The sequence below is a fragment of the Barbus barbus genome (assembly GCF_936440315.1).
Source record: "Barbus barbus genome assembly, chromosome: 8".
In the NCBI taxonomy this organism is placed as follows: domain Eukaryota; kingdom Metazoa; phylum Chordata; class Actinopteri; order Cypriniformes; family Cyprinidae; genus Barbus; species Barbus barbus.
The window spans coordinates 16,776,062-16,800,806 of NC_136736.1; the positions used below are offsets into that span (position 1 = coordinate 16,776,062).

Genomic DNA, 24,745 nt, shown 5'->3' on the forward strand with positions numbered 1-24,745 from the left:
TCAATCACTCTTTACAGCGTACAATAGGACAGGTTGACCATGCATCCTCTTTTTCCTGGGTTTTGGTTTTGTTTTCATTCTTGCTGAAGGTAATGACTGAAAAGTAGTGCCAATAGCATGTAGGCATGTGTGAAAAGGTGGGATTGACATATATAGGGAAACAATAGGAGATAGAAAAATCAAAGCTAAAACCCAGACAGGTATAGCTATGCTATTAGTCATGTCCATGTTATTAGTATTAGACGTGTCCAAGTACATGTATATTCATATATAAACTATGGGGTGCCATCTATTTCAGGATCAGGATTTAATGTGACTCTCCTCTTGAGTGTCTGCTTTTTAACAGGGGGACTGTTGAAATATGACCTCATATACCCTCTAGGTTTTAAGGCTCCTTAAATGGTAATGATAGAGATGGTATTTATGTGCTCTCTCTTTCCAGGACAGTTGTACTTTACCATTAGCTGAATGCAGCAGAAGGTCATGTGCATGAGAATTAATAAGAGGATTCCAGACAGATGGTATTTCTTTGTTTGACCATTGTTTTATTATTATTAAAAAAAAAACAGGGGGCGCCCACCATTTAAATGTGGATATTTATAATAAAAATAATAGTTGAAATATCTTTGTGTCTTTGGGTCTCATTTAGCACACATCACTTTTAACTCGTATCTGACCCCTGTCCTAATATGTACAGTTTATTCTTTCTGTCCACCCATCAATTCGGGGAGGGAGGGGGACAGAGAGAGGGAGGGGGACGGAGGGAGAGAGCATGGGTGACTGTTTACAGCTGGGACTATCTGTTTATGTCAACCTGACTGGAGTGGAGTGGCTTTTTTTCCTCTCCTCACGGATTCTCTCTCCTCCGCGTATCTGCTTGTAGTCTTCCTTTACGCGAGATCTTCTTCGGCTGAGCTCGTATCGTTTATGAATCAATTAACTGCGCGAAATCTGTTCTGACCAAACATTTACACATTTGAGGTGGACTGTAAAATATACTCTTATATTGGAGCGAGAGAGACCAGGCAAAGGGAAGTGTATCCAACATGGATGGGGTGAAACCAGAAACGACGGCTGAGGAGAATCAGGATGAAAGGGAAGAAAGCAAAGGTTTGTAACTGTGCATTCGTTTTGTTTTGTGTTTTGACTCGGATTTATTCTGCTCGTGCTAGATGTTTAGAGAGCGGCTTAACCTATTTGCGAAGGCTTGCTTTGCGCGCCGTTCATTAGCGAATCAATCGAGTATTTTATTTATTGAGGGTCCTCGTGTCATTACCTTAACATTAAAATTCTTCTACGTCGTTTATTCGATTAGGGAAAGCGCATTTTATGCTACCCTTGGAGCGCTGTTTGTCAAATCTCTCCTCTGCGTCTTTGGAGAATCGTTTCCATTTGAATAAGCGCAGCTCCTGTTACCTTTAGGGATTTACTCTACCAATAAAAAAACACATTTCTTTTGTCTGATACGTCAACAATAAATACTATATGGTATATCGTATCAGCATCACTATGTTGTTAAGTATATTCTATATGTTGTTTGTCTTGGTGTCGATAGTATTTTTGATGACGGTGTCGCATTGTATTGAAGGTGTTGTTTACATTGTTGTAGTGTTCGCTGCTAAAACTAATGGAAGAATTGTTCTGCTTGTGATAGATTTGATATATAAATTTGATGAATTAATTTGCTGTTCAACGTCGCGCTATGTAAACATTTTTGACAAAAATCCTTGAATTGTTTTGCTGCGTTTGCAAAATAAATGTATCAGATATGGAAGCCGAATGCATGCTTTGAATATGTAAAGCACCTGAAGAAAACATGCCCTCAAAGCGCCATTTACCAGGGCGCTCTACATAAATCTCGCGCCTGTCTGTAAATACAGGTTAGCCTATTTGTGATTTGAGTGCAGTGATGATTATGGTTCAGGATTATCTGAACAAGGTCTTCTGTAATAATAAAACCCACCATGACATAATTAGCGCTGGAGGACTCCCCACCTGACTTTTTATTCATGCTTCTGGACTATTTGTGTAATAGGCTACTTTTGTGTTGACTGAGCCTGAGGTATGGACTGAGGCTCCTTCACTCCACCCCACTGGTGCATTTGCTTCATCATATAGGCTACTGTATGCTGTGAACCATTGGAGATGTAGCCCATCCTTGTTAATATTCACAGCTCATAAAATCATGACTATAATGACATTCAAGCTGATAATTCCATATGGCTTTATTCTTTCCTCTGTGTTCTTATCCGTCTTCCATGTAAAATTTTGAACAATTTTGCCACCAGCATAATTAGATTAATACATTATGGTGAGAGAGAGACCTAATGGTACCATATGTGGCACAACTAAAATATGCAGAGATAGACTTTATGAAAAATTGCATTTACAAGAACTGTTGGTCTCTGTCAGGTCAGCTTGCTGTAGATGCTTTCTCTGTTGCCATTCTTTGAGCTTTGGAGGCACATTATTTTTTCACTTAAAGGATAAATTTCTATTGTTACAATGTCGGTAGTGTATGTAAATGAGCAGTATGTTTTGCATTTTTGTATTCTCTCACCCGCAGACATTCAGAATAGCAAAAGGGCAATGCCATAATCAAAGTGCATTATGGGTGTTTTTCATGCTTCTGCGAAGACAGCCAATTTTATTAAAAGCTCATCTTCTCAGCTGTGAAGTTCCCCTATGAGGCAACAGTTACATTGAAACAGGTGCTTTGATGCTTTGTTCAATAATAAGGTACAGAAAACCTGGATAGGCTGATTGATTTTGGAGTTAACATGAAATCAAAATGGACTTGAATTGATTAATTTTCTTAATGCATGTTACTGGCTTTATTGTGAATAATTCATCCATGCATATATATGGACTTCTCCCTGCTGGCATATGCAAAGCCTCACTGCAGTTGAACCAATCGCATTCAAATCTGCCTCCATTCCAGTACGCAACACCCTCTTTTTACAGTCCAATCAACAACCAATGGATAAAATCAAGTCCCGTCCTACTTTTTTTTCCTTTTCAGCAAGCCATTTTACTCAGAAATGTGTACGGAAGTGAAGTCAGTTTAAATTGTTATGTTGACTTTAATGCCTTAAATGAGTTTGTTTCATAATTTGTAAACACATAAATACCTGGCATCACAGCACAGTGCACTGTGCAACAGTTCTTACTATTTCTGAAATTTCTGTGAAATAAATAAGGCAGTAAAACATACTGATACATATTTCATGATTGCTGGATCATTCAGAATAGCAAAATAGACTGGATGGTTACAAAAATTCTTCAGAGACCAGATAAACAAGTGTTTTCAAACCTCATTTGCTGCAGGCATATGCTTCTGGACTATTTGTGTAATATTTTTATGTTGACTGAGTTATGGAATTGATAACTGTGCTACTGTGCAATAAAGTCCACAAGCATCAATGCAACAAGGAGGATGCTCCTTTACTCCTCCCACTGGTGCATATTCATCATATATGCCACTGGACCACTGGAGATGTAGCCCATCTTTGTTAATATTCACTGCTCATAAAATCATGACTATAATGACATTCAAGCTGATAATTCCATATGGCTTTATTCTTTCCACACATTTTATCCTCTCTTCCTTGTTAAATCTTGAACAATCATCACCAGCATGATTAAATTAATACATTATGGAGAGAACACAGAAATACTTGGCATTGCACTTGCACTGTGCAAAAGTTCCAACATTTTCTGAAATTTCTGTAAAATAAATAAGGCAGTAAAACATACTGTTACATATTTCATAATTGCTAGATAATTCAGAAACTGCACAATATACTGGATGGTTACAAAAATTGTTCAGAGACCAGATTAAAAAAGTGTTGCTGCATGCTCATATGCTTGTCTTTTTGTTAATACAGCATTTTTTTTCCATCATTCGTTATTTTGTACACCTTGTTCATGGCCCTTCAAATCTTTCTGAGTATTAATTACCATTTTACCAATTCATTGTACTTTCTAATCTTTCTGATGTGCCATACAATTGCTCTTGATTAATAGCTTGCTGGGGTACTTGTTTATGCTTCCCACGCCAATGATGGGAGAATTGATAGAGTATAGAGTCTTTCTCTCTCTCCTTGTCACTCTTTCTTTTTCTCTCTCACATGCACAGAAAGGAAGGAGGGCAGAAGAGGCGGCATGCACATGCTTCTCTTTTTACATAACTCCTGCACTTTCCACATCAAAAGGATTACATCATTCTTGGGACATGAAAGGGGAGGGATATGTAGTAGTACTAAAGGTGGGAAAGATAAAAATGAAAACGTAAATGATCTCTCATCACCGTAAGATTCATTGTATCTTTAACATCTGATTTTGCAATCAGGAAATATGTAGGATGGGTAGCAAAAAAGAATTGTCTCACAGGAAATAACGGTTATTTTATAAAAAAAATTTGTCTTCTGTACAATAATGGAAAACTTTTTGTGGTCTGCTTTATCTTTAGACCAATATTGCCACTGTTGACATTAAGGGTACACTTGTGGATGTTCAGAAACAACTAATGATTACCGTGGTTGGACCATGTCAGGATACATTTAAACTTGCACAGCTTAGATAACTTCTCTGTAGTAAAGATGAAAGAATTGATGCACAGACATGCAGATAAAGGCATTTTTCTCAGATTTATTTTCTCAATTCTCAATTTATTTTCTTGGCAGATTCATTTGGTGTTAGTGTTCAATATAGCAGTGTGGGGGAGGTTACTCAGAATAATTCACTACAGATTACTTTCAAGTAATTTTCTAAAACCTATTAATTCTTCCTATACATACATTGAGCGTGATTTTAACAGTAAAAATGCTACAGTAAAAACCTGTTAATTGGTTAACAGTAAGTTTTCCTACTGTATAGGGTGAATATCTGTAATTGCAGTTAATGTAATTTTACAGTAAAATACTGTGTTTGGAAGTGAAGAAATACAAGTCATAATGTAATTTACAGTGAAAAAAAGGTAAATTGACATTCCCAGAATTCCCTGCATGACACTTCACATTTGATGTTCAATGATGAACTTTGGTTCATCATATGACTTTCTCATCACCACCTGTTAAGGTACAAAACAGATATTTAAATTTCAATAGTAAATTAGTAAATGAACATTATGTCAGCTACTGAAATATGTTTTTTTTTTTTTTACTTTGACTTGAAAACCTAAAATGTTGCTACCATATTTTTTTTATGGTAAAGTTCTGGCAACCACAGCTGCCGGTATTTTACTGTAAATGTCACAGATTTATTTATTTATTTATTTATTATTTACAGTGTACTAATAGATACAAATGGCAATAATAAGTAATCGTGTAAACATAGCTGCAAATACCTTTTCATAAGTAAAATGAAAATAAATTACATTTTAAGAATATTTATATTTGATGGTTAGTGCTTGTTCATATACTGATCAGATCGGTATAGATTTTCTTTGTATTTTTATTGTCAGTGTTTTTAACATCTCTCTTCTGCACTATAATAAAAAGTGGTAACCTGCAATTGTTACTTTAAAGAGCTATTTCTGATTTGATTACTGATATAAATTCATGTATTTAGGTTAATTCAGAGATGTTAAGTAATAGGTTTTGACTTAAATAAAACCAGTTAACATAGTTGTTACCATTTTTAGGTTACCGTTTTTCAGTGTGGATGAGGGCTGTGTATGTTTGCGCTGCCTGTAGTCTATACACTGTGCTTTTCATTACCCAGTATCAGTTTCCCTGATCTCTGTTCCATACTACTTCCCACTTTCATTCTCTCTCTCTCTCTCTCTCTCTCTCTCTCTCTCTCTCTATCTATCTATCTATCTATCTATCTATCTATCTATCTATCTATCTATCTATCTATCTATCTATCTATCTATCTATCTATCTATCTATCTATCTATCTATCATCTATCTATCTCGCTATCTCTCCCTCAATCTCTTCCCATTTAAATTCCCCCCTTCCTCTATCTACCACAACAGTATAATGCGTTTTAGAGTACTATATACGGTTACATTCACTCACCATTCGGTTTTAAACAAGAGTGACAGCCACATTTTATAATTCTACATGATTTAACAAATATAAACTACTTTTGGAGGAATAAATTTATGTATTTAGGTTGATTGAGTGGTTAGGTTGAAATATTAAATAGTATTTGACTTAAAGGGGTCATCGGATGCTCATTTTCCACAAGTTGATATGATTCTTTAGGGCAGGGGTGTCAAACTCAGTTCCTGGAGGGCCACAGCCCTGCACAGTTTAGATTCAACCTTAATTAAACACACCTGATCCAGCTAATCAAGTCATTTAAGCTTATTTGGAAACTACATGGTATGTGTGTTGGGGTAGGGTTGGAACTATTGATGGGTTCCAGGCAGGTTTTTGAAGTCACAACTTCAAACCACGACTCACGACTTTGTAGCGTTCCAGGCAAGTCATGCCAAACTGCCTGAGCGCAAGGAATTGTAGTAGCTAGATGTAAACAAACCAGCATGGCGGACCGTACGGGGCTTATGCCCCGTTATTTGTATATCCGTAGGGGCTGCCATTGTTGTTTCGCGGGCTATGTGACGTCAGAGCGTGGAACTGGGAGTACATCGATCTAGTACGAGTTCACGGGTGGGAAGTCACAGGTTTGACTGCCGTTCCAGTGCACTTTCACAGGTAGAAGGTTGGAAAAACACGGGTTACGGGTTGCCTGGAACACAGCATAAACTCTGCAGGGCTGCAGCTCTGCAAGAACCGAGTTTGACACCCCTTCTTTAGGGTCTTAATGAAAAGTCTATAACATACTTTGGTTATAATTTCTCAATGGTAGTGTAAAACAACACCCTTTTTACCTGGTCAAAAACTGCTCTGCCCTTTAAATGCTAATGAGATCTGCTCACTCCACCCCTCTCTTCTGTGGGGTGACGTGCAGTAGCGCAGTTCTTTAAGAGACCGTAAACTTTAGCCGCATTCATCGTGAAACTTGCTTACTAGCACATTATTAGGAAAAGCGATTTGCAAAGATTCATAAAAAAAAAAACCTTATACTCACTTCTTCTGTTGGTGAGGCTGGATTCTTGTGAACATAGACGCATCAGGGCTCGCAAAATTTCAAAATCCCAGGTAGACCTTCGGGCAGGTACTCTTCAGATTTTGGTAGCCCAAAAATTAATTTGACTAGCCCAAATAAAAAAAAGTTTTAGAAATCAATTTAAGGCAATTTATGACTTTTTAAGAGCTGCACAAGTAAAATGAACCATATGAGTGGGGTTGGACAATATCTATGGTAACATATTAAGCCATGAAATGATCTGATTTACAGTTCAGATACAGGTTTTCACAAAAACAAAAATCTTATAAAATGGTATTTCAGCCTTTAAATCATTTTTATGAAAAGGGATAACATATGAGTTATTGTATTAATTTAAAACATAGATATTACTGTCTAAATTGTTTAGATTTTTAGAAGGCACATTAACTTCTTTCACATTTACACCTCTATGTGTTTGCTGCGTAAAAACATGGGTCGATATGTACAATTGGGCATTGATCTAAACATACGATTTTTGGAAATGCAAATTCATTATCTGCCACAAGGTGGTGCTTTAAGATCGGCTGGAATAAAGCGGTTCCCCCAGTAACAGCTGTACACAAAGCAGCACCGGGCTCATAAATGCTGTTTTATCAGGCATTACAGGCAAGATTAAATGAAAATGCCAACGATAAGTTTCTGAGGACAGTCGGTTCCCTTCAGAGAAGCATTCACATAAAGACATCCGTGCCGTGTTTTGACTTTAAAACGTGTAGTGCTCATATTTATTCAATGACATAATTGCCTTTTGAAGTTTAATCCAGCCATATCGCGATTCTTGACTTTCCACCCCTAACTGTAAGACCTCTTAAAATTATAATTAAGACTTCTCTTATACAAATTAACGTATTTATTTTTAAGGCCTTAAAAACTCTTTGATTTAGTTGTATCAAATTGAAGGACCTGTGGGAGCCCTGTATTTAAGATAGCCCGTCTGGCAGGGTAGTGATACATTTTGGTAGCCCGACTGGGAAACAAAATAGCCCCGGGACGTCGGGCTAGCGATTTTGCAAGCCCTGTGCATTTAAGTAGATCAGGGGGCACATTGTCTTCTAAAACAAACGTAATCCACTGTGTCTTCAGCGGCTTCAGGTGTGGGGAGTAAATGACGACTGCTATGTTCATTATTACATTCAACAACAAAACACCTCAATCGCTTAGGAGCCATTCTTGTCTACTCCTGCGGTGAAACAATTGGCGGACTGTGTACAGCTCACTCAGGGCGGGCCTAAGGTAAAACACTAGTGTCAATCAGCAGTCTGTGTGATGTCACACATCCAAGAATCTGAGAACGGCTTGATTTGAGAAAGGGGTTATCATTTATCAAGATTTAAAAAAAAAAAAAAACACTGCACTGCAAAAAATTATTTTCTTACTTTGATTTTTTTGGCTTGTTTTCAGCCAAAATATCTAAAAATTCTTAAATCAAGGAGGATTTTCTAGACAAATAAAAATTATTGTCTAGTTTTCAGAAAAAACAAGTCAAATTTAAGTGAATTTTTGCTTAGAACAAGCAAAATAATCTGCCAATGGGTTAAGAAAAATAATCTAATTTCAAACAGAAAACATGATTATTTTGCTTACCCCAATGGCAGGTTATTTTGCTTGTTTAAAGCAAAAACTCACTTAATTTTGACGTTTATTCTGAAAACAAGACAATAATTTTTACTTATCTAGAAAATCATTCTTGATTTAAGAATTTCTAGATATTTTGACTGGAAACAAGACAAAAAAATCTAAGAAAAGCATATTTTGCAGTGTGCGTGGATTTTTATCATTATAGGGTGGTTGTGTACACAAACTGCCAAGACACATTTCAGTTCAAACAACATGTAAAAGTGAATTTTGCATCCGATGACCCCTTTAAAACAATGTTTTCCCCAGTGTATGTACAGTGCCTTGCGAAAGTATTCATACCCCTTCATTTTTTTCACGTTTTGTTGTTAACTGCTTTAAGTTAGTTGTTTTTCTACATATATTGACAAAGCAAAAACAGAATTGTCACAACTTTGTAAATTAATTACAAATAAAAAAAAGTTAAATAAGTACATTGCATAAGTATTCATACCCTTAACTAAATATTTAGCTGAAGCACCTTTACAGCCTCAAGTCTTTTTTGTTTGATGCGACAAGCTTTGCTCATCAGCATTTGGCAAGTATCTACCATTCTTCTCCTCACCTCTTCACCTCTCAAGCTCTGTCAGGTTGGATGGGGGCAGACGCACATTTTCAGGTTTCTCCAGACATATTTGATTGGGTTCAAGCTCAGGCTCTGTCTGGGCCACTCAAGGACATTCACAAAGTTGTCTATAAGCCACTCTTGCTGTGTGTTTAGGTCCATTGTCCTGTTGGAAGGTAAACCTTCTGCCCGTCTGAGGTTCTGAATGCTCTGGACTGGGTTTTCATTAAGGCTATCTCTATATTTTGGTGCACTGAGCTTTTCTTCTACTCTGACGAGTCCCTCAGTCCCTGCTGCTGAAAAACAGCCCCATAGCATGAGGTTGCTACCAGCACACTTTACTTTTGGGATGTTACTCTGCAGGTGATGAGCAGTGCCTGCTTTCCTTCAAACATGATGCTTGGAATTGAGGTTCATCAGTCCAGATAATATTATTTCTCACAGTCTGAGTGTCCTTTAGGTGCTTTTTTGCAAATTCTAAGTGTGTTTTCATGAGAGGATTGAGTCTTGCCACACTGCCATAAAGCCCATATCGGTGGAGTTTTGCAGTGATGTTTGTCCTTCTGTAGATTTCTCCTATCTCCAAATATGATCATGTAGCTCAACTAGAGTGACCATCAGGTTCTTCGTCACCACTCTAACCAAAGCCCTTCTCCATCAATTGCTCAGTTTGGCCAGGAGGAAAGCTCTAGGAAGAGTCCTGGTTGTTTCAAACTTCCATTAAGGGTAACAGAGACTACATGCTTCTGTGATTCTTCAATGAAGCAGAATTTTTTTCTAAACTCTTACCCAGATGTGTGGCTTGATGCAAACCTTTTTCTGAGCTCTACAGACTGTTCTTATGACCCCAGGGCTTGGTTTTTGCTCTGATATGCATTATCAGCTGTTGGACCTTTCATTAAGACGTGTGTGCCTTTCCAAATCATACCCATTCAATTGAATTTGCCACAGGATACCTTCACTCAAAGTCTAGTAACAGCAATATGAATGCTCCTGAGCAAAATTCCAACTGTTCCAGATAAGGGTATGAGTACTTATGCAATGGAATCATTTAAGTTTTTAATTTTTTATAAATTTGCAAACATGTTAAAAACCTTTTCTTTTTTTTTTTTGCTTTACCATTATAGTGTATGGAGTGTAAATTGATTTGGAAAAAAGTAATTTAAAGCAGTTTAACATAAGGAAGCAACATAAAACGTGAAAAAAATTAAGGGGTATGAATACTTTCGCAAGGCACTGTATGTGCGTGTGTGTACAAAATAATACTGTAAGTTTGCCTGTCCTGTCATAGTGTGATAATCATAATCTTGTATGTGGTACATTGTTTCATCTGGGGTTCCAGGTACTTCTGGTAGTTCACACAGACAGAGCAGTATTTTATTTGAAGGCTTCAGATTCAGCCTCTGTCTCTGACCTGAGCTTATACCATTATTTATGTATTCTACATGCTGTGTCAGACTTTGAATTCAAACCAGAGCTGTTTTGGGTTTGCACCCAGATTGAACCCATGTATTAAATAACATCAATTTTGATGCTTCGGTTTCATGTAAATCTGTATATTTAATAATACTTTAATCACTGTCACTGTGGTTGCATGCGGTATTCAGAGCTATAGAAAGGGACTTGATGCTTCTGTGCTGTTGAATGAACAGGACAATTTGTGACCAACACTTAATACGGTTCTCAGTCCCAAATGCTGATATGCACAGCCTAGCCTTTCCTCAAGACTGCCAAGTACTGTGAGCATGTGAGAGTAATCACAGAGAGGAAAGACAACCTCATGTGCCTTTCATTTGGAACAGCTCACTCAGGGCATGCTGACAGCCTCCATCTGCCGCCTCAAACTCACATGGCTGTTTAGCCACTTTTTTGTATGTGTTAAAGAGTGTGGGCGAGTGCTTCCATAAGTGTGCTTATGCATTCATGTTTTTGTGTTTACATGTACCTGTGTATGAATATTGGCCTGTGCTTGTGTAAATTTGTAGTGTGTATAGGTATGAACAGCAATAACAGGCAGGTTGGCACAGCATGTCCTGTTCCTGCATGATGCCATTCATCCTCCTGTATATGGATCCTCTCCATTCAGCCCACTGGTGCGCAATCTGCTGTTCTCTGATCCCTTTTTTATCATCTCTCTACCAAAGAGAAAAAACATATGTATTCATAGTGATGCCTTATTTATAATTTATGCATTAAGCTTTTGTCCAGTTATAGCCACAATGACCGACTGCAAAAAGTGGTAACCTGCAGTTGTGACTTTAAATAGATATTTCTAATTTATTTAGATGTTATTATTTTTTGGTTACCATTTTTTTTCTATGAAATAAAGATGTATTATTCTGCAGATAATGAAGACTTTCAAATATGGAAACAACAATGTTTAAAAAAATTCAATTTTTTAGTGACAGGATGACAAAACAACAACAAAATGTGTGCTGAACTGTTAAGATTGTTTTGAAATGATCAGGGAATTTTTAGTCTGTTAAAAATAATAGGCCTATTCAACTACTATTTCCTATTAGGATCGTTTAGAAAGGTGCAGAGCAGCAGCTGCTATATCAGTCAGTACACAGTTTGATGATCACGTTATTCTTATACACTGAAATAAATTGTAACCTAAAAATGTTAACATCTAAATTAACAGGTTTTAAGCCAACAATCATTAAGTACAAACTTCACTTAGGGGGAGTCATGGCCTAATTGTTAGAGAGTCGGACTCGTAATCCAAAGGTTGCGGGTTCGAGTCTCAGGCCGGCAGGGATTGTAGGTGGGGGGGAGTGAATGTCCAGTGCTCTCTCCACCCTCAATACCACGACTGAGGTGCCCTTGAGCAAGGCACTTAACCCCCAACTGCTCCCTGGGCACCGCAGCATAAATGGCTGCCCACTGCTCCTGTGTGTGTGTGTGTGTGTGTGTGTGTGTGTGTGTGTGTGTGTGTGTGTGTGTGTGTGTGTGTGTGTGTGTGTGTGTGTGTGTTCACTGCTGCTGGATGGGTTAAATGCAGAGCACGAATTCCGAGTATGGGTCACCATACTTGGCCATATGTCACTTCACTTTAACCAGCCTAAATACATTAATTAAATAATACCCTAACCTGTCCTGTTTAGTGCATCTGGCCTTTAAATTACTTTATATGGGTTAAAATATTTAGAAATATCTCTAATTACAGTAACAATTGGTCACCACTTTTTTCAGTATAGTTAGTTCTTTTGATGTTTAGGAATAATAGTATCTATTAGGGCTGTGCAATAAGGGCAAAAAAATGTGATCACCATTTTTTGATCAATATTGCGATTTTGATTTTAATCACAACTTAATATAATACAAAATATTTCTTTACACACAGACTTTACATTAAAAAATGCAATGTGACCACATTTCTGAAGTAGTCATGTAGTATTTCACTTGTTTTATGAACCCTTTTTTTTTTTTAGATAGAAGTAAAATTTCACAATTCTCAATTCTAATTTTGATACCACAGCAAAAACGTTCTAGCTAATAGAACTAATAGAAAGGTCATTAAACATCAAAGAGAAAACACTTGGGAATCAAATAAGAACAACATTACACAAATAATAAACAAATTACAGATAATAACAAATAAATACTACAGAACAAAGATAAAAATGAAATGAACAGTGCTGTAAGTTTTTCAGGTAGGTATAACAGTAGTATTCAGGTACAGAAATTGAATAATCAAATTTAAAACAACATTACTGTTATTCCTGCTTCGCGTCGCGCTGCTGATAAACCTGTTGGGCTTTATTCTGTGATACAACTGGCTGGATTATCCCTTACATGAATGTAAAAAGACATGAAAGAGAACTCAGTTTGGCATTAAAGAGGTGGCTGGAAGAGGGAGAAAACACAGAAATAGGGTACTCGCATGCTGTCTGAAGCATTTCCTGCATTTTCATTTTTGGGTGAGCTATCCCTTTAGCACCCAATAGACATCAGTATATAAACATGGCTGGTGCTGAAGAGCTGAAGTAAAAAGTTGATCAAATTCAGAATGAGTCATTTTTTGCAGATTAGTTTTCAATAAATGCTCTTTCTTGACTCAGGATTTTTTGAGTTATGAAAATTTCATTATGTTAGATAGTACATCGTGTTCTCTTATTGCTATCTTTTATCTTAAAAGATCAAGGACAGTTTGATTCCTCATGATAGCATCCCTGCTGTGTTTCAGTGTGAGTTCCACCTGTTCCATCTTTCAGCCTGGTGAAGGTGTGAAGAAGCATTTATTTATATATTTATTGACTGATTGATTGAACTGAGTAAATAATACAGTTACAAATTCCATAAAATTCCATACAATTAAAAAAAATAATGCTCACATCCAGTTATGACAGTACACCTAGTTATGGCCAAACATTTTACTATTTTAAATTAATTGCATGTAGTTAAATGTTTTAAAAGTGTATTGCATTAGCTCATTTTAATTAAGCAGCACAAACCTATATTTAAAGTAAATTCAAGTAATTTCCAAGTACATTTCAGCACAGGAATAGTAGGTCACAGTTCAGTTTGCCATGTATTTACATGCATAATAATGGGGTGATTCTAACTGAATACATGTAATTGGTGTGCCATTGTTTTAGGGTCTGCTTGTAATTACACAGTTCTTGTTATTAGTATTTTAAATAATTATAGTAACGTGTGTAACATGAACTGTAAAATAAAATATTACTGAACAGTGCATTTTTTGCTCACCCTCAGCAGGTTTTGATAGTGAAACATATCTTATATCAGTAGAAGGTCTCTGTTCTGAACATAAACAGTTGTGAGCACAAGTTAATGTTGCTCTGGAATAGACAAGTTGTTATATATTTCTTGTAAACGTTGCTTGCCCATATAATCGTACACTGTGAAAAGTGGTAACCTGCAGATGTTACTTTTAAGAGGTAGTTCTACATGATTTAACCATCAATTTATTTTTGTGGTTTAAATTAGAGATAGATTCAGAGATTTTAAATAATATTTCTGACTTATTAATTTGAGTGTTACTATTTTTAGGTTACCATTTATTTCAGTGTAGTAATGTGAGGGGTTCAGATTGAGTCCATGTCTTTAATTTTGTCTGATGTAAAGGACAGAATAGTGTATACATGTGTTGTCTAGGCCTATATGTTGTATGTTTTTGTGTGAATGTTTATAAATGTGCACATGAGCATTTGAGTTTGTTAGAAGGGCAGGGGTGAGGTCAAGGCAAATGCTATGCTTGATTTCCTCTCAACAGTCAGCTACACACAAAAATGCATGCAGAACTGGGTCTAAAACCCACAGCATCGAGCTTCGATCAGCACAGTGTTGGTGCTGAAAGGAGGGACAACTTTAAAAGCTGTCCACTTAATTACGGCCATTTACTCACACTAAACGCTGTCTCTCTCTCAGCAGGCTCTCACAGCGGTCAGACCTCACCTCCTCCACACTGATCAACGACACGCTTCTACTTACAAAAACCACTGCTTAAATATCAGAAGATATAGCCAAACTGATCTCAGATGAGGCACAAAAAAGCTTCATTTAAACTGCTTCCCACAAAATAAGTTGGTAAGAGTAAGTGTGTGAGAGATGCTGGGAAGCTCCTACTTCCAAATGCATTTGTTATTATGACATGTCACGCATGTTGGATGTAGGCAAAACTAAATATTGTGTAACCTTAAACCCAAAAACTACTTCTGAAATTTGTATTATTCATCATATAAGAAACACATGATGGATTAAGTTTACTTTTAAGTTACGTTAACTATTTAATTGTATAGCACTTCTCACACTATACTGTTTCAAAGCATGCAGCTTTACAGAAAGTTTATTTCAGATTTCTGGTTCAACATAATTACATTTGTAACGTAACTTGATTTGCAACTTTAGTAAACCAGTGGTTACTTCAAAGATTGGAAAACTCGCAATAAATGAATAGGAAGAAAGTTGTACAAAGGCTTGAAAGAAAACAAAGACAAAGCAGGTAAACTTACAAAATATATTGGTTACTCAAATCAAGAAAAAACTTTTGAACAGAATGTGTATATTTTTCTTGTTTTGCCTAAATATCATATTTTTTCATTTAGTACTGCCCTTCAGAAGCTACAGAAGATACTTACATGTTTTCCAGAAGACAAATTAATTTAAATTTACCTTGATCTTCAAATTCAAAAAAGTTTTCACGCCCCGGCTGATTTTGACAGGCTAAAGAAGGTGTTTTTTACACTACCATTGAGAAATTTTAAACAAAGTATTTGTGTTATAGACCCTAAAGAATCATATCAACTTGTGGAAAATGGGCATCCGATGACCCCTTTAAGAATAGAATTAGAATAGAGAGTGCTAGAGTTAGAGGGTCAAATACAGATGGAAGAGATGTGTTTTTAGCCGATTCTTGAAGATGGCTAAAGACTGAGCTGCTCGGTTTGAGTCGGGCAGGTTATTCCCACCAGGAGGGAACATTTCAATTTAAAAGTCAGAGAAAGTGATTTTGTGCCTCTTTGGGATGGCACAATAATGCGTCGTTCACTTGCAGAACGCAAGTTTCTAGAGGGCACATAAGTCTGAAGTAATGAATTTAGGTAAAGGGGTGCAGGGCCAGCGGTGGTTTTGTAGGCAAACATTAATGCCTTGAATTTAATGCAAGCAGCTATTGGTAGCCTGGTTTGTGCTGAATTACAGCACAGAAAGTTACAGTTACTTTCTAAATCATTCAGTACCCTTCTAACATCACAACATGGGTATCATCTTAAATTCTCAGTTGTAAAGAAAACTTTTTTGGACATTCATATGTTCAAAATTCGTAAATGAAACTTTTTTTAACTACACTGCAAAACGTTTTAACCTGCAGTTGTTACTTTGAAGTTGTTATTTCTACGTGGTTTAACCAATATAAAGTTGTTTTAGTGGTATAGATTAATGTTTTTAGGTTCATTTAGTAGTATTGCATAATATATTTGATTTAAAGCCAGTTTATTTAAATGGAACCATTTTTATGTTGCAATTTTCTACGCTTGAAATGTAAAATCTGGCAATATTTGTAACCTCTAGCTCAATGTTATTCAAGCAATAAAATTCTAGATCAGTTTGTTGGTGCTTTGTTAGATAAATAGCCAAAGCATAATTCAATCTAAAGCTCTTTAGTGATGTGAGTGAATATACAGGCGTACAGTATATTGTCTTTGCAGTTTGCACAGGACGAATATGGGACATTTTGCCAGTGGCAAACATTAAAGAGAAATGTATAATGAGCCATAAGGGCAGAGAGAGATGGCAGGGCTCCAACAGCTTGAACAGATCGGCTGTGTCTCTACCAAAACTGACATTGTGTCAGTGTTTTTCTCGCTTGAGAGAGAATTCTTCTCAGAATGCACAGAAAATTGGCCTACAAATTAATATGCCACTCCTAAAAAGGAATGGCCTATAGCAGAAATATGCACACGACCATTTAAATATTCACCAATCCTTAAATAAAGATGTTTGGATTCTTGTTCTACTTTTTTTCACACAATCTGTTGTTAATTAATATGCTTTTGGAGGTAAATGCTTACCCACAAAAGCTTAAATATTAAATTTACATTTGACTGGAAGATTTCAGTGCTGTTTGAAGTGCTATTGAATTTAGGAAAGTACTCTTTAAAACAGTTCAAAGCATTGGTTCTACCCGTGTGACTTTGTAGGGTAATGAATACAAATAGAATCTTTTAAAATATTCCACATTTAGCAGAAGAGGAGACGAAGGGAGAGGGGGTAACCCTGGTGAGGACTGTCCTATAGAGAAAATTGTCATCTCTCTCATATCATTCCAATGATTTTGATTTTTTATGATTTTGTATGTTTTTTCTTCTTCTGTGGAACACAAAAACTATACTTTAAAAAATATATTTTGTCCATAAACCGCAAAAAGTGGTGACCTGCAGTGGTTACTAGAGATATTTCTTTATGATTTAACCCATATAAAGTAGTTTTAAATAAATGAATGTATTTAAATTAACCCTACGCTACTAAATCATATATTTGACTTCAAACCATTCATTTAGATGTTACCATTTATTCAGTGTACAATGAAAGTCGGTGGGGTTTGAGTTTTAGACAAGTCACATTTATTTCTATAACACTTTATACAATACAGACTGTCCCAAAGCAGCTTCACAGTAATAAACAGAATCAATGATGCAAACTTCATCTAATGAGACAAACTTCAAATTCTGTTGTAAAGCAGCACTACAGAAGACAATAGTGTCACTATTCAGCTCAGTATTGATTGAGTTCGGTTAAATAACTGTGTAAAGTTTATCAGTGAGTTCACTTCAACTATGAAGCAGCTCTACAGAAGACAGTAGCGTCATTTTTTCAGTTCAGTGTTGCTTCGATTCCGTTCAATAACAGTGTCAATGTAGCAAAATTCAATTTTGAAACGAAGATGATCAGACTCTGCTGATTTTCATCATGTGGACAAAACATTAAATGCTTTGCAGATGTAAGAAAATGAGGATTGGAACAAAAAAGATTTTTGAATGAACTTTTGAATACATCTCGACAAATGTAAAGATTAATAATAGACCAAAGCTTGCAAAACCAATATCTCTGTCCTTCAAGTAATCACAGTTCAGGTCAGGTTTACACATGCACATACACACACTCTCTCCCCTGGGCTAGTGAATGAGTGGGAAGCATGTAGAAACCGTGGCATTGCAGAGACAGTCAGATGTGGGTGCACTCAACTGGGTCGTGGGCAGAACGCTACCATGGCAACCACTTTTCACCAGCCCCCAGGCCCAAAAAAATCTGCGTTCATTCTTTCTTTTCTGTCTTCCATCTCTCCGTCTCTCTCACTCTCTCTTTCATTTGAGAAAACCTTGCTAAACTCTCTGGCAGAGGATCTACTGTACTGTTGTGAAAAGAGGTTGTGAGGGGAACACTCACTCTGATTGCTTATCACTGCAGAACATCTCACAGAGGAGCAACAACCATTCAGAAGCCCTTTAGAAAGTTTGCGCCTACATAAACATGTTTTGCAGGGCAGAGGGCCTTTTGTTTTATTTGGAAGCAATATTTTGAAGCTTTATCTTTTATTGTAAATCTCATTGGCATTTTGGAAAAAGTGTGTAAAACGTTTTTTAGTAAGACTAAAAAAGGGGTTATTTTCCCTAATGCAGTATTTCATGTGTTTGATGTATTTGTGTGCTCAAAAAGAGCTAAGCCGTTTTGTAATAGTTTATTGATTTATTATTGGACCATATAAACAATCAAGGTTTGGCATTTTTTTACATTTAAAGCCTATCATGTAGAGTATCTCAGTTTTAACAGCTGTTGATGCCTTCTAGCTAGATGTATATAAATTAATTTAACAAATCACAGCTGCATCTGGCAGTGGCCACTGAGGTGGGGGTGGACGAAAGCAATTCCAAACCATTACCCATCTAGGTCTGTTCAACTCATAAAACTCCTGCCTGCCTTTCTCACTCTCCATCGAAACGCACTGATTCACTGACATCACATAATCTGACCCAATTTACCAAATGCAGCAATGCCACATGTTAAATGAACATTGGTGCTCACTTTTAGGTCGTTTAGTGTTAGATGTCAAGCAGAGAATAAAGCTGACCTGATCTAACCCAGGAACGGTTAGCTGTCAGAGCTTCAGATCGATCGGCCTCTTTACTGGTCTTCTTGTTAGCCCCAAGAGGATGATGGCTCTGTGTTTTACAAGATTTTGAACTTGGTATTTGGCATTTTTTTTACCACTGACAGCAATGTTTGATAGATTGAAGACATTGGTTGATTGGTATTGTGTGTCTTCACTGAAAAAAAGTTAAATGACAGTGTCATTTTGTTTAAAGTCTATTTTTATTGGTCAAATCAGTTTAAACCTGTTTTGTTCAGTTTGTCTAAAAGCAAATAACACCACTATAGGAAAAAAAAATGTTTAAATAGTATTTTGGCTTTATGATGTACAGAACAGACTGGAAAAAATGGTAATATCAATTAACTGGTTTTATTTAGGTCAAAAAATGATTAATGATTTAATATCAGAGAATCTCAGTTTATGGTGAAATTAAGTTGTAAAAAGGTGCAAATTTATTATATTGACCTACATTAAGTAACATTTTGGCTTATGTCTAAAGAAAATATTTTGATTACGTATGGTAGTTCTGTATAAAAAAAAATAAGCTTTTTACTTTCTATGAATGTTTGTGTCTTTGGGAAAATAAATATTATTGATTAATATAAAATCAAAATGTAAGGTTTGAACCAAACCATAAATATAATACGAGAAATAAATTATACAAATTTATAAATTTAGCTGTAACAAAAAGTATCCCTTTTTTTAATGTGGAGCTCATTCCTTAATACATCCCAGATCCTCCAGTTTAATAATGAAGGGATCTCAAATCCTCTTAGTAGTAAGTAGTAAAACAAAAAATATTGTAATAAAAAAATATTGTGCCAGAATTTGAGTGTTGTATGCAGTTGTAAAATGTATTTTGTCAGATGCTAAATAACTGAGGGAGACAGTTGAGTGTAGAGATGGAGAGAGATGACCTGTGTAATCTTTGCATTCTAAATTCAACACTAATGAATAGCTCATTGATTTCCTTTTATGGCTTCAAAGAGAGCTGCCCTGTTTTGCTTGTCTATGGCCCATTAAAGCTCTTAAATACTGTTGATAAATGAAGAACGGTTCAGGCACTGTCACGGATGCCAATTGGAGGTCCTCAACAGGCACCAGGAAGCTCTGATGGAGAGCACTTTTTATCCCAATAAATATTGAAGTCAAAACTTTTCATTTGGCCAAATGATGCTACCTCAACACTACAGGACTGCTTTCAGTGCACAGACTGGAACATGTTTAAAGAGGCAGCCACCTACAACAACCACACAGACCTGCATGAGTACACTGAAACTGTGACTGCTTACATCAAAAAGTGCACTGATGATGAGCAGAGGTTCGTGGGCTGCTAAAGACCAGAGATGAAGCATTCAGATCAGGACATAAAGCAGCCCTCAAAACAGCAAGAGCCAATCTGTCCTGTGGCATTAAAAATGCAAAATGGTCATATGCTCAAAAAATCAACAATCACTTCACAGACAGCAGAGACACACGGAGTCCGTGTCGGCCACAACACCTCGAGCACTACCACACTGAGCACAGGTGCCCCACAAGGCTGTGTGCTCAGCCCGCTGCTCTTCACACTGCTGACCCACGACTGCACTGCCAAGTTCAGCTCCAACCACATCATCAAGTTTGCTGATGACACAATAGTGGTAGGTCTCATCAGCAACAACGATGAAACGCACTACAGAGAGGAAGTGGCACAGCTGGCTGAATGGTGTGGCACTAACAATCTGTCCCTCAATGTGGAGAAGACAAAGGAGGTTGTGATGGACTTCAGAAGAAACTCCGTTGACCACCCCCCACTGACCATCGACAGCTCGACTGTGGAGAGAGTCAGCAGCACTAAATTCCTGGGGGTGCACATCACAGAGGATCTCACCTGGACCACCAACACCATGTCACTCTCCAAAAAGGCACAACAGTGCCTACACTTTCTCCGCCGGCTGAAAAGAGCAAGTCTCCCTCCACCCATCCTCACCACATTCTACAGAGGCACCATTGAGAGTGTGCTGACCAGCTGCATCACCTTCTGGTACGGGAACTGCAGTGCTGCTGACCGCAAGACCCTCCAGCGGACAGTGAACACAGCAGCAAAGATCATCGGTGCCCCTCTCCCCTCCATCCTGGACATTTTCCTTACACGATGCTCCAGCAAAACCAACAGCATCATGAAGGACTCCACCCATCCCTCCCACAGTCTCTTCCAGCTCCTACCATCAGGAAGACGGTACCGGAGCATCAGAGCCCGCTCCGCCAGACTGCTCAACAGCTTTTTCCCCCAGGCTGTGAGAGCCCTGAACTCAAACCACCCCGCCCCCCTCTGAAACCCCATGCAAACCCCTACCTCCTGAAACATGGTCCACCCCCCCCCCCCCCCCCCCCCCAAAAAAAACCTTACCACACCAAAGAAAAAAATTGAACTTTTTTGTGCAATTCGAAGTGTGCTACACACAGGTGAGTGGGCCTGTACAAACCACCTGTAGTAACACACTCTCCTCTATGTGCACTATGGACACTTTACACACACTGCTGTGTGTACACAATCCCACAAAAGACTCAGCAATATGTTTACATGCTCAGGCACTACAAATCATCCTGCACTGTTCCCCAACCAGCTGCTTCACTCAAAATGTTTCTCTTTGCACATGTACAGTATTTATGTGAAGCATTCGTATAGTTTGTATTTTTAATCTTTTATTTTTTAGTTTGTATAGGGTAAATATTTATGTGAAGCATTCGTATAGTTTGTATTTTTTATCTTTTATTTTTTTAGTTTGTATAGGGTAAATACTATATAGTATACTTACAGTTAAAATCTGTCAGTAGGTTAGTTGTGTATAGGTTTATAGTGTTTTTTACTTCATTGTTGTATGTCTGTATTTATGTAGCACCGTGGTCCTGCGAGACACGACATTTCGTTCCACTGTATGTCCCCACATGTAGCAGAATGACAATAAAGCTTGACTTGACTTGACTTGACTATTTGTAATTGTCCTCAGGTGTGTGTCAGCACCACTAAGCTTTACTGTAACCCGGCATGTATCTACAGTGTCAGGCAGCATCTCAGCACCTCTGGTTTAACCTCATTAGTTCATTAACATTAATGGGATAGATTTATTATGCAACACTGATGCAAAGCAGCTTCTCTCAGAGCTTCATCTCCTCTTTTAGAGCTCCCTGACAAATACATTTCCGATTTTCGGACCAACTTATTTCTGCTGGGCTTCCTGGTTTGAGTTGAGCTACATTTGATGACAATGTATCAAATTTATCAGATAACAATGTGTGTGTGTGTGTGTGTGTGTGTGTGTGTGTGTGTGTGTGTGCATTTGGTCTAACTTTAGTTTGGGGGCGGACCAATGCTCACTATTAACTAACTATTAACAATGTATTTTGCCTCAAATTCCTAATTTGCTGCTTATTAATAGTTAGTAAAGTTATTTAGGTATGGGATAGGATTAAGCTATATATGGTCATGTAGAATAAGAATAAGGCTTTATAAGTACTAATAAACAGCCAATATGTTAGTGATGTGCATGCAAATAAGCAACTAGTTAATAGTGGTCACTAAGCTAAAGTGTCACAATACTTTACTGAGGAATGTAATGTTTGAGAAAGGCATAAACACAGGGAGAGTGACATACATTTTTATAAAATTGGAGGGTAATTTTAGAATGTTAGTTTTACGCCAATTTTATAGAAATAATATTTTAGGGTGTACTGTAACACTCTAAAAACTTAAAGTAACAAATAATGACATTATATTTGAGATTGGTCAGTGATTCAGAAATTCAGTCTGATTATTTAATCTTTAAAAAAAGGAAAACAAAAGATATCCTAATGTAAACTATTTTGGAGGGATAAAGGGGAAATTTTGACAGTTAACATATTTCTAGAACATGTCCTTACTGGAATTATTCTGAATTTAGTCATAATAATGAATTTATTAATTGAACACACAACCTGAATTAATGTCTCTTCATTTAGACGGTCATGTGTAAAAGTCACTTCACATTGTCTTACTATCTCCCCAAGAGCAAGTAGCAGCATCATGCTTCAGTCATTTCTCACATTATTTTATGAAGAAAATTTCTTATGAGGTGTTAAGGAGACCAATTGCACAGGGTTGCCATGGAAACAGCAGTGGCACATGCAAGAGTGTGCAATTTTACGCTCTTCTTTTTTCCTCTTTGTGTGTGTGTGTTTGAAGCTATTTTTAACAAGCATTATATAAGCACTCTGTCACAAGCAGCATGTATCTGCTCTCGTCTGTTGTCTCTGTTCTTCAGGTTTGCTTGACCTACTGACCTGCCTGACTACTAGTTGAATTAAGCAGTTCACTCATGGAATGAGTTTGCATGAGCATTGAGAATAATAATGAATGTGGTTGGATGAAGAGTATTTCACGTGTCCAGATCTCTGGTTAATGCAAAAAAACTTGCATGTGTAACAGCCCATTCTCAGGAAGCAGTGCCATTTATGCCTAAAAATGTTAGGATTTTTTTTTTCTTTATTCTAATATTCTATTCATTTTGAAAAGGTAATTGTTGTACTTTTAAGAAATTGTCATTTTCTTCCTTTTGACAGAATTTTCATTATTGAACTATTCCTTTAAAGACTAGAAATGTGACAACATAATACTATTAAACAAAGTGATGGACAAAACTGCATTTTCAGGGAACAAAAATTAGCCTACATTGAAATTACATAGCAAAATCTTTTAATTCAATATTTTTAATGTTATAATAGTGATGAATGTAATGCCATATGTCACGCTATGTCAAATTAGTGGGAATTGCAATGAAATACTTTTTTTTAATTTATAAAATAAATGTATTTTACATGACACAAACAGAGATCAATATATATAAAGTTTCAGTATCTATTTTTTTTTTTACTTGATTACAAAATCAGCAGTACATTAAGTGAACACACATATGAAATGGGTGGCATCATTATAACAATAAAGCTGGAAATGATAGTTAAATATACCTGCCATGTTTTATTCCCAAGCTTAACTGCAGCAGCCATATGTTCTTTTACGACCACTCCTGATCTAACCAGTCACAGCACACATTAAATGAAATTTCACATTGCTGTCAGATAACTGCTGTAATCATCCTCTTCATGTTGAGATGCAATTTTACCTTTTTAAATGGCCTATTATGAACTGAGCAGCAGCTGTTGTAAGCAGAACAGATGCTTTTGTATATTCAGAGAAGTTCTGTTCACTGTAAAAATGAATTAGCATCACTAATGTGAGTGTGTGACAGGAGGGTCAGAGGGCCCACTGATGTCAGAAATAACCCTGCCGGTGTACTCTCCTATTAGCATGACTTTCTAAAGACCCCTATTCAGTCAAAACCCCTATTAACCCTTAATATATACAGTTTGAAAGCAGTAACAGCAAGGCAAAGCAAGGTATAAAATGTTTTTTCTGTTTTCTTACAGTATGTTCTCTTTACTTCATCTTGCAAACATTCATCTTGCTTGGATTACATAATCCTTGGAGTTAATTATGCTCTTAAATTGTGCAAAAAGCTTCACACACAAGAGCTGTAAACACTTGCAAAACATATATAAAATTGCCATGTTGTTGTTGTTTTATTTATTTTTAATATCTACCATGCTAATATTGTATATTAATCTGGTAAACATTCATGAAGTATTATATGTATTGTAAAAAAAAATTTATACAAATAAATGAATTATTTATTTATTACCTGATACCATCATTGTACCATGGTACTGCCACAGTGCTTTTTTATGGGTAATAAAATGTAGTTCCTCAGGCAGACACTCAACACTCTTTTTCTGTGTACCATAGATGTCTTAAGATCAGAAGTTGCAGTCTATCTATGATGCATTATTCATGCATGAG

General features: G+C 36.7%; 1 protein-coding gene across 2 annotated transcripts in view; it reads left to right on the forward strand.

Moving 5' to 3' along the window:
• The first annotated feature begins 741 nt into the window (after positions 1-741).
• Positions 742-24,745, forward strand: part of LOC306873573 (neuronal membrane glycoprotein M6-b-like) — a 32,782-nt gene continuing 8,778 nt past the window's right edge. Inside the window, exon 1 of one of the 2 annotated variants that reach the window (XM_079422971.1) lies at positions 742-1,110. In XM_079422971.1, coding sequence (XP_079279097.1) covers positions 1,047-1,110 — 64 coding nt within the window. In that variant the 5' untranslated portion in view covers positions 742-1,046. The remainder of the gene's footprint in view (positions 1,111-24,745) is intronic. The other variant, XM_079422970.1, reaches the window with a different exon arrangement.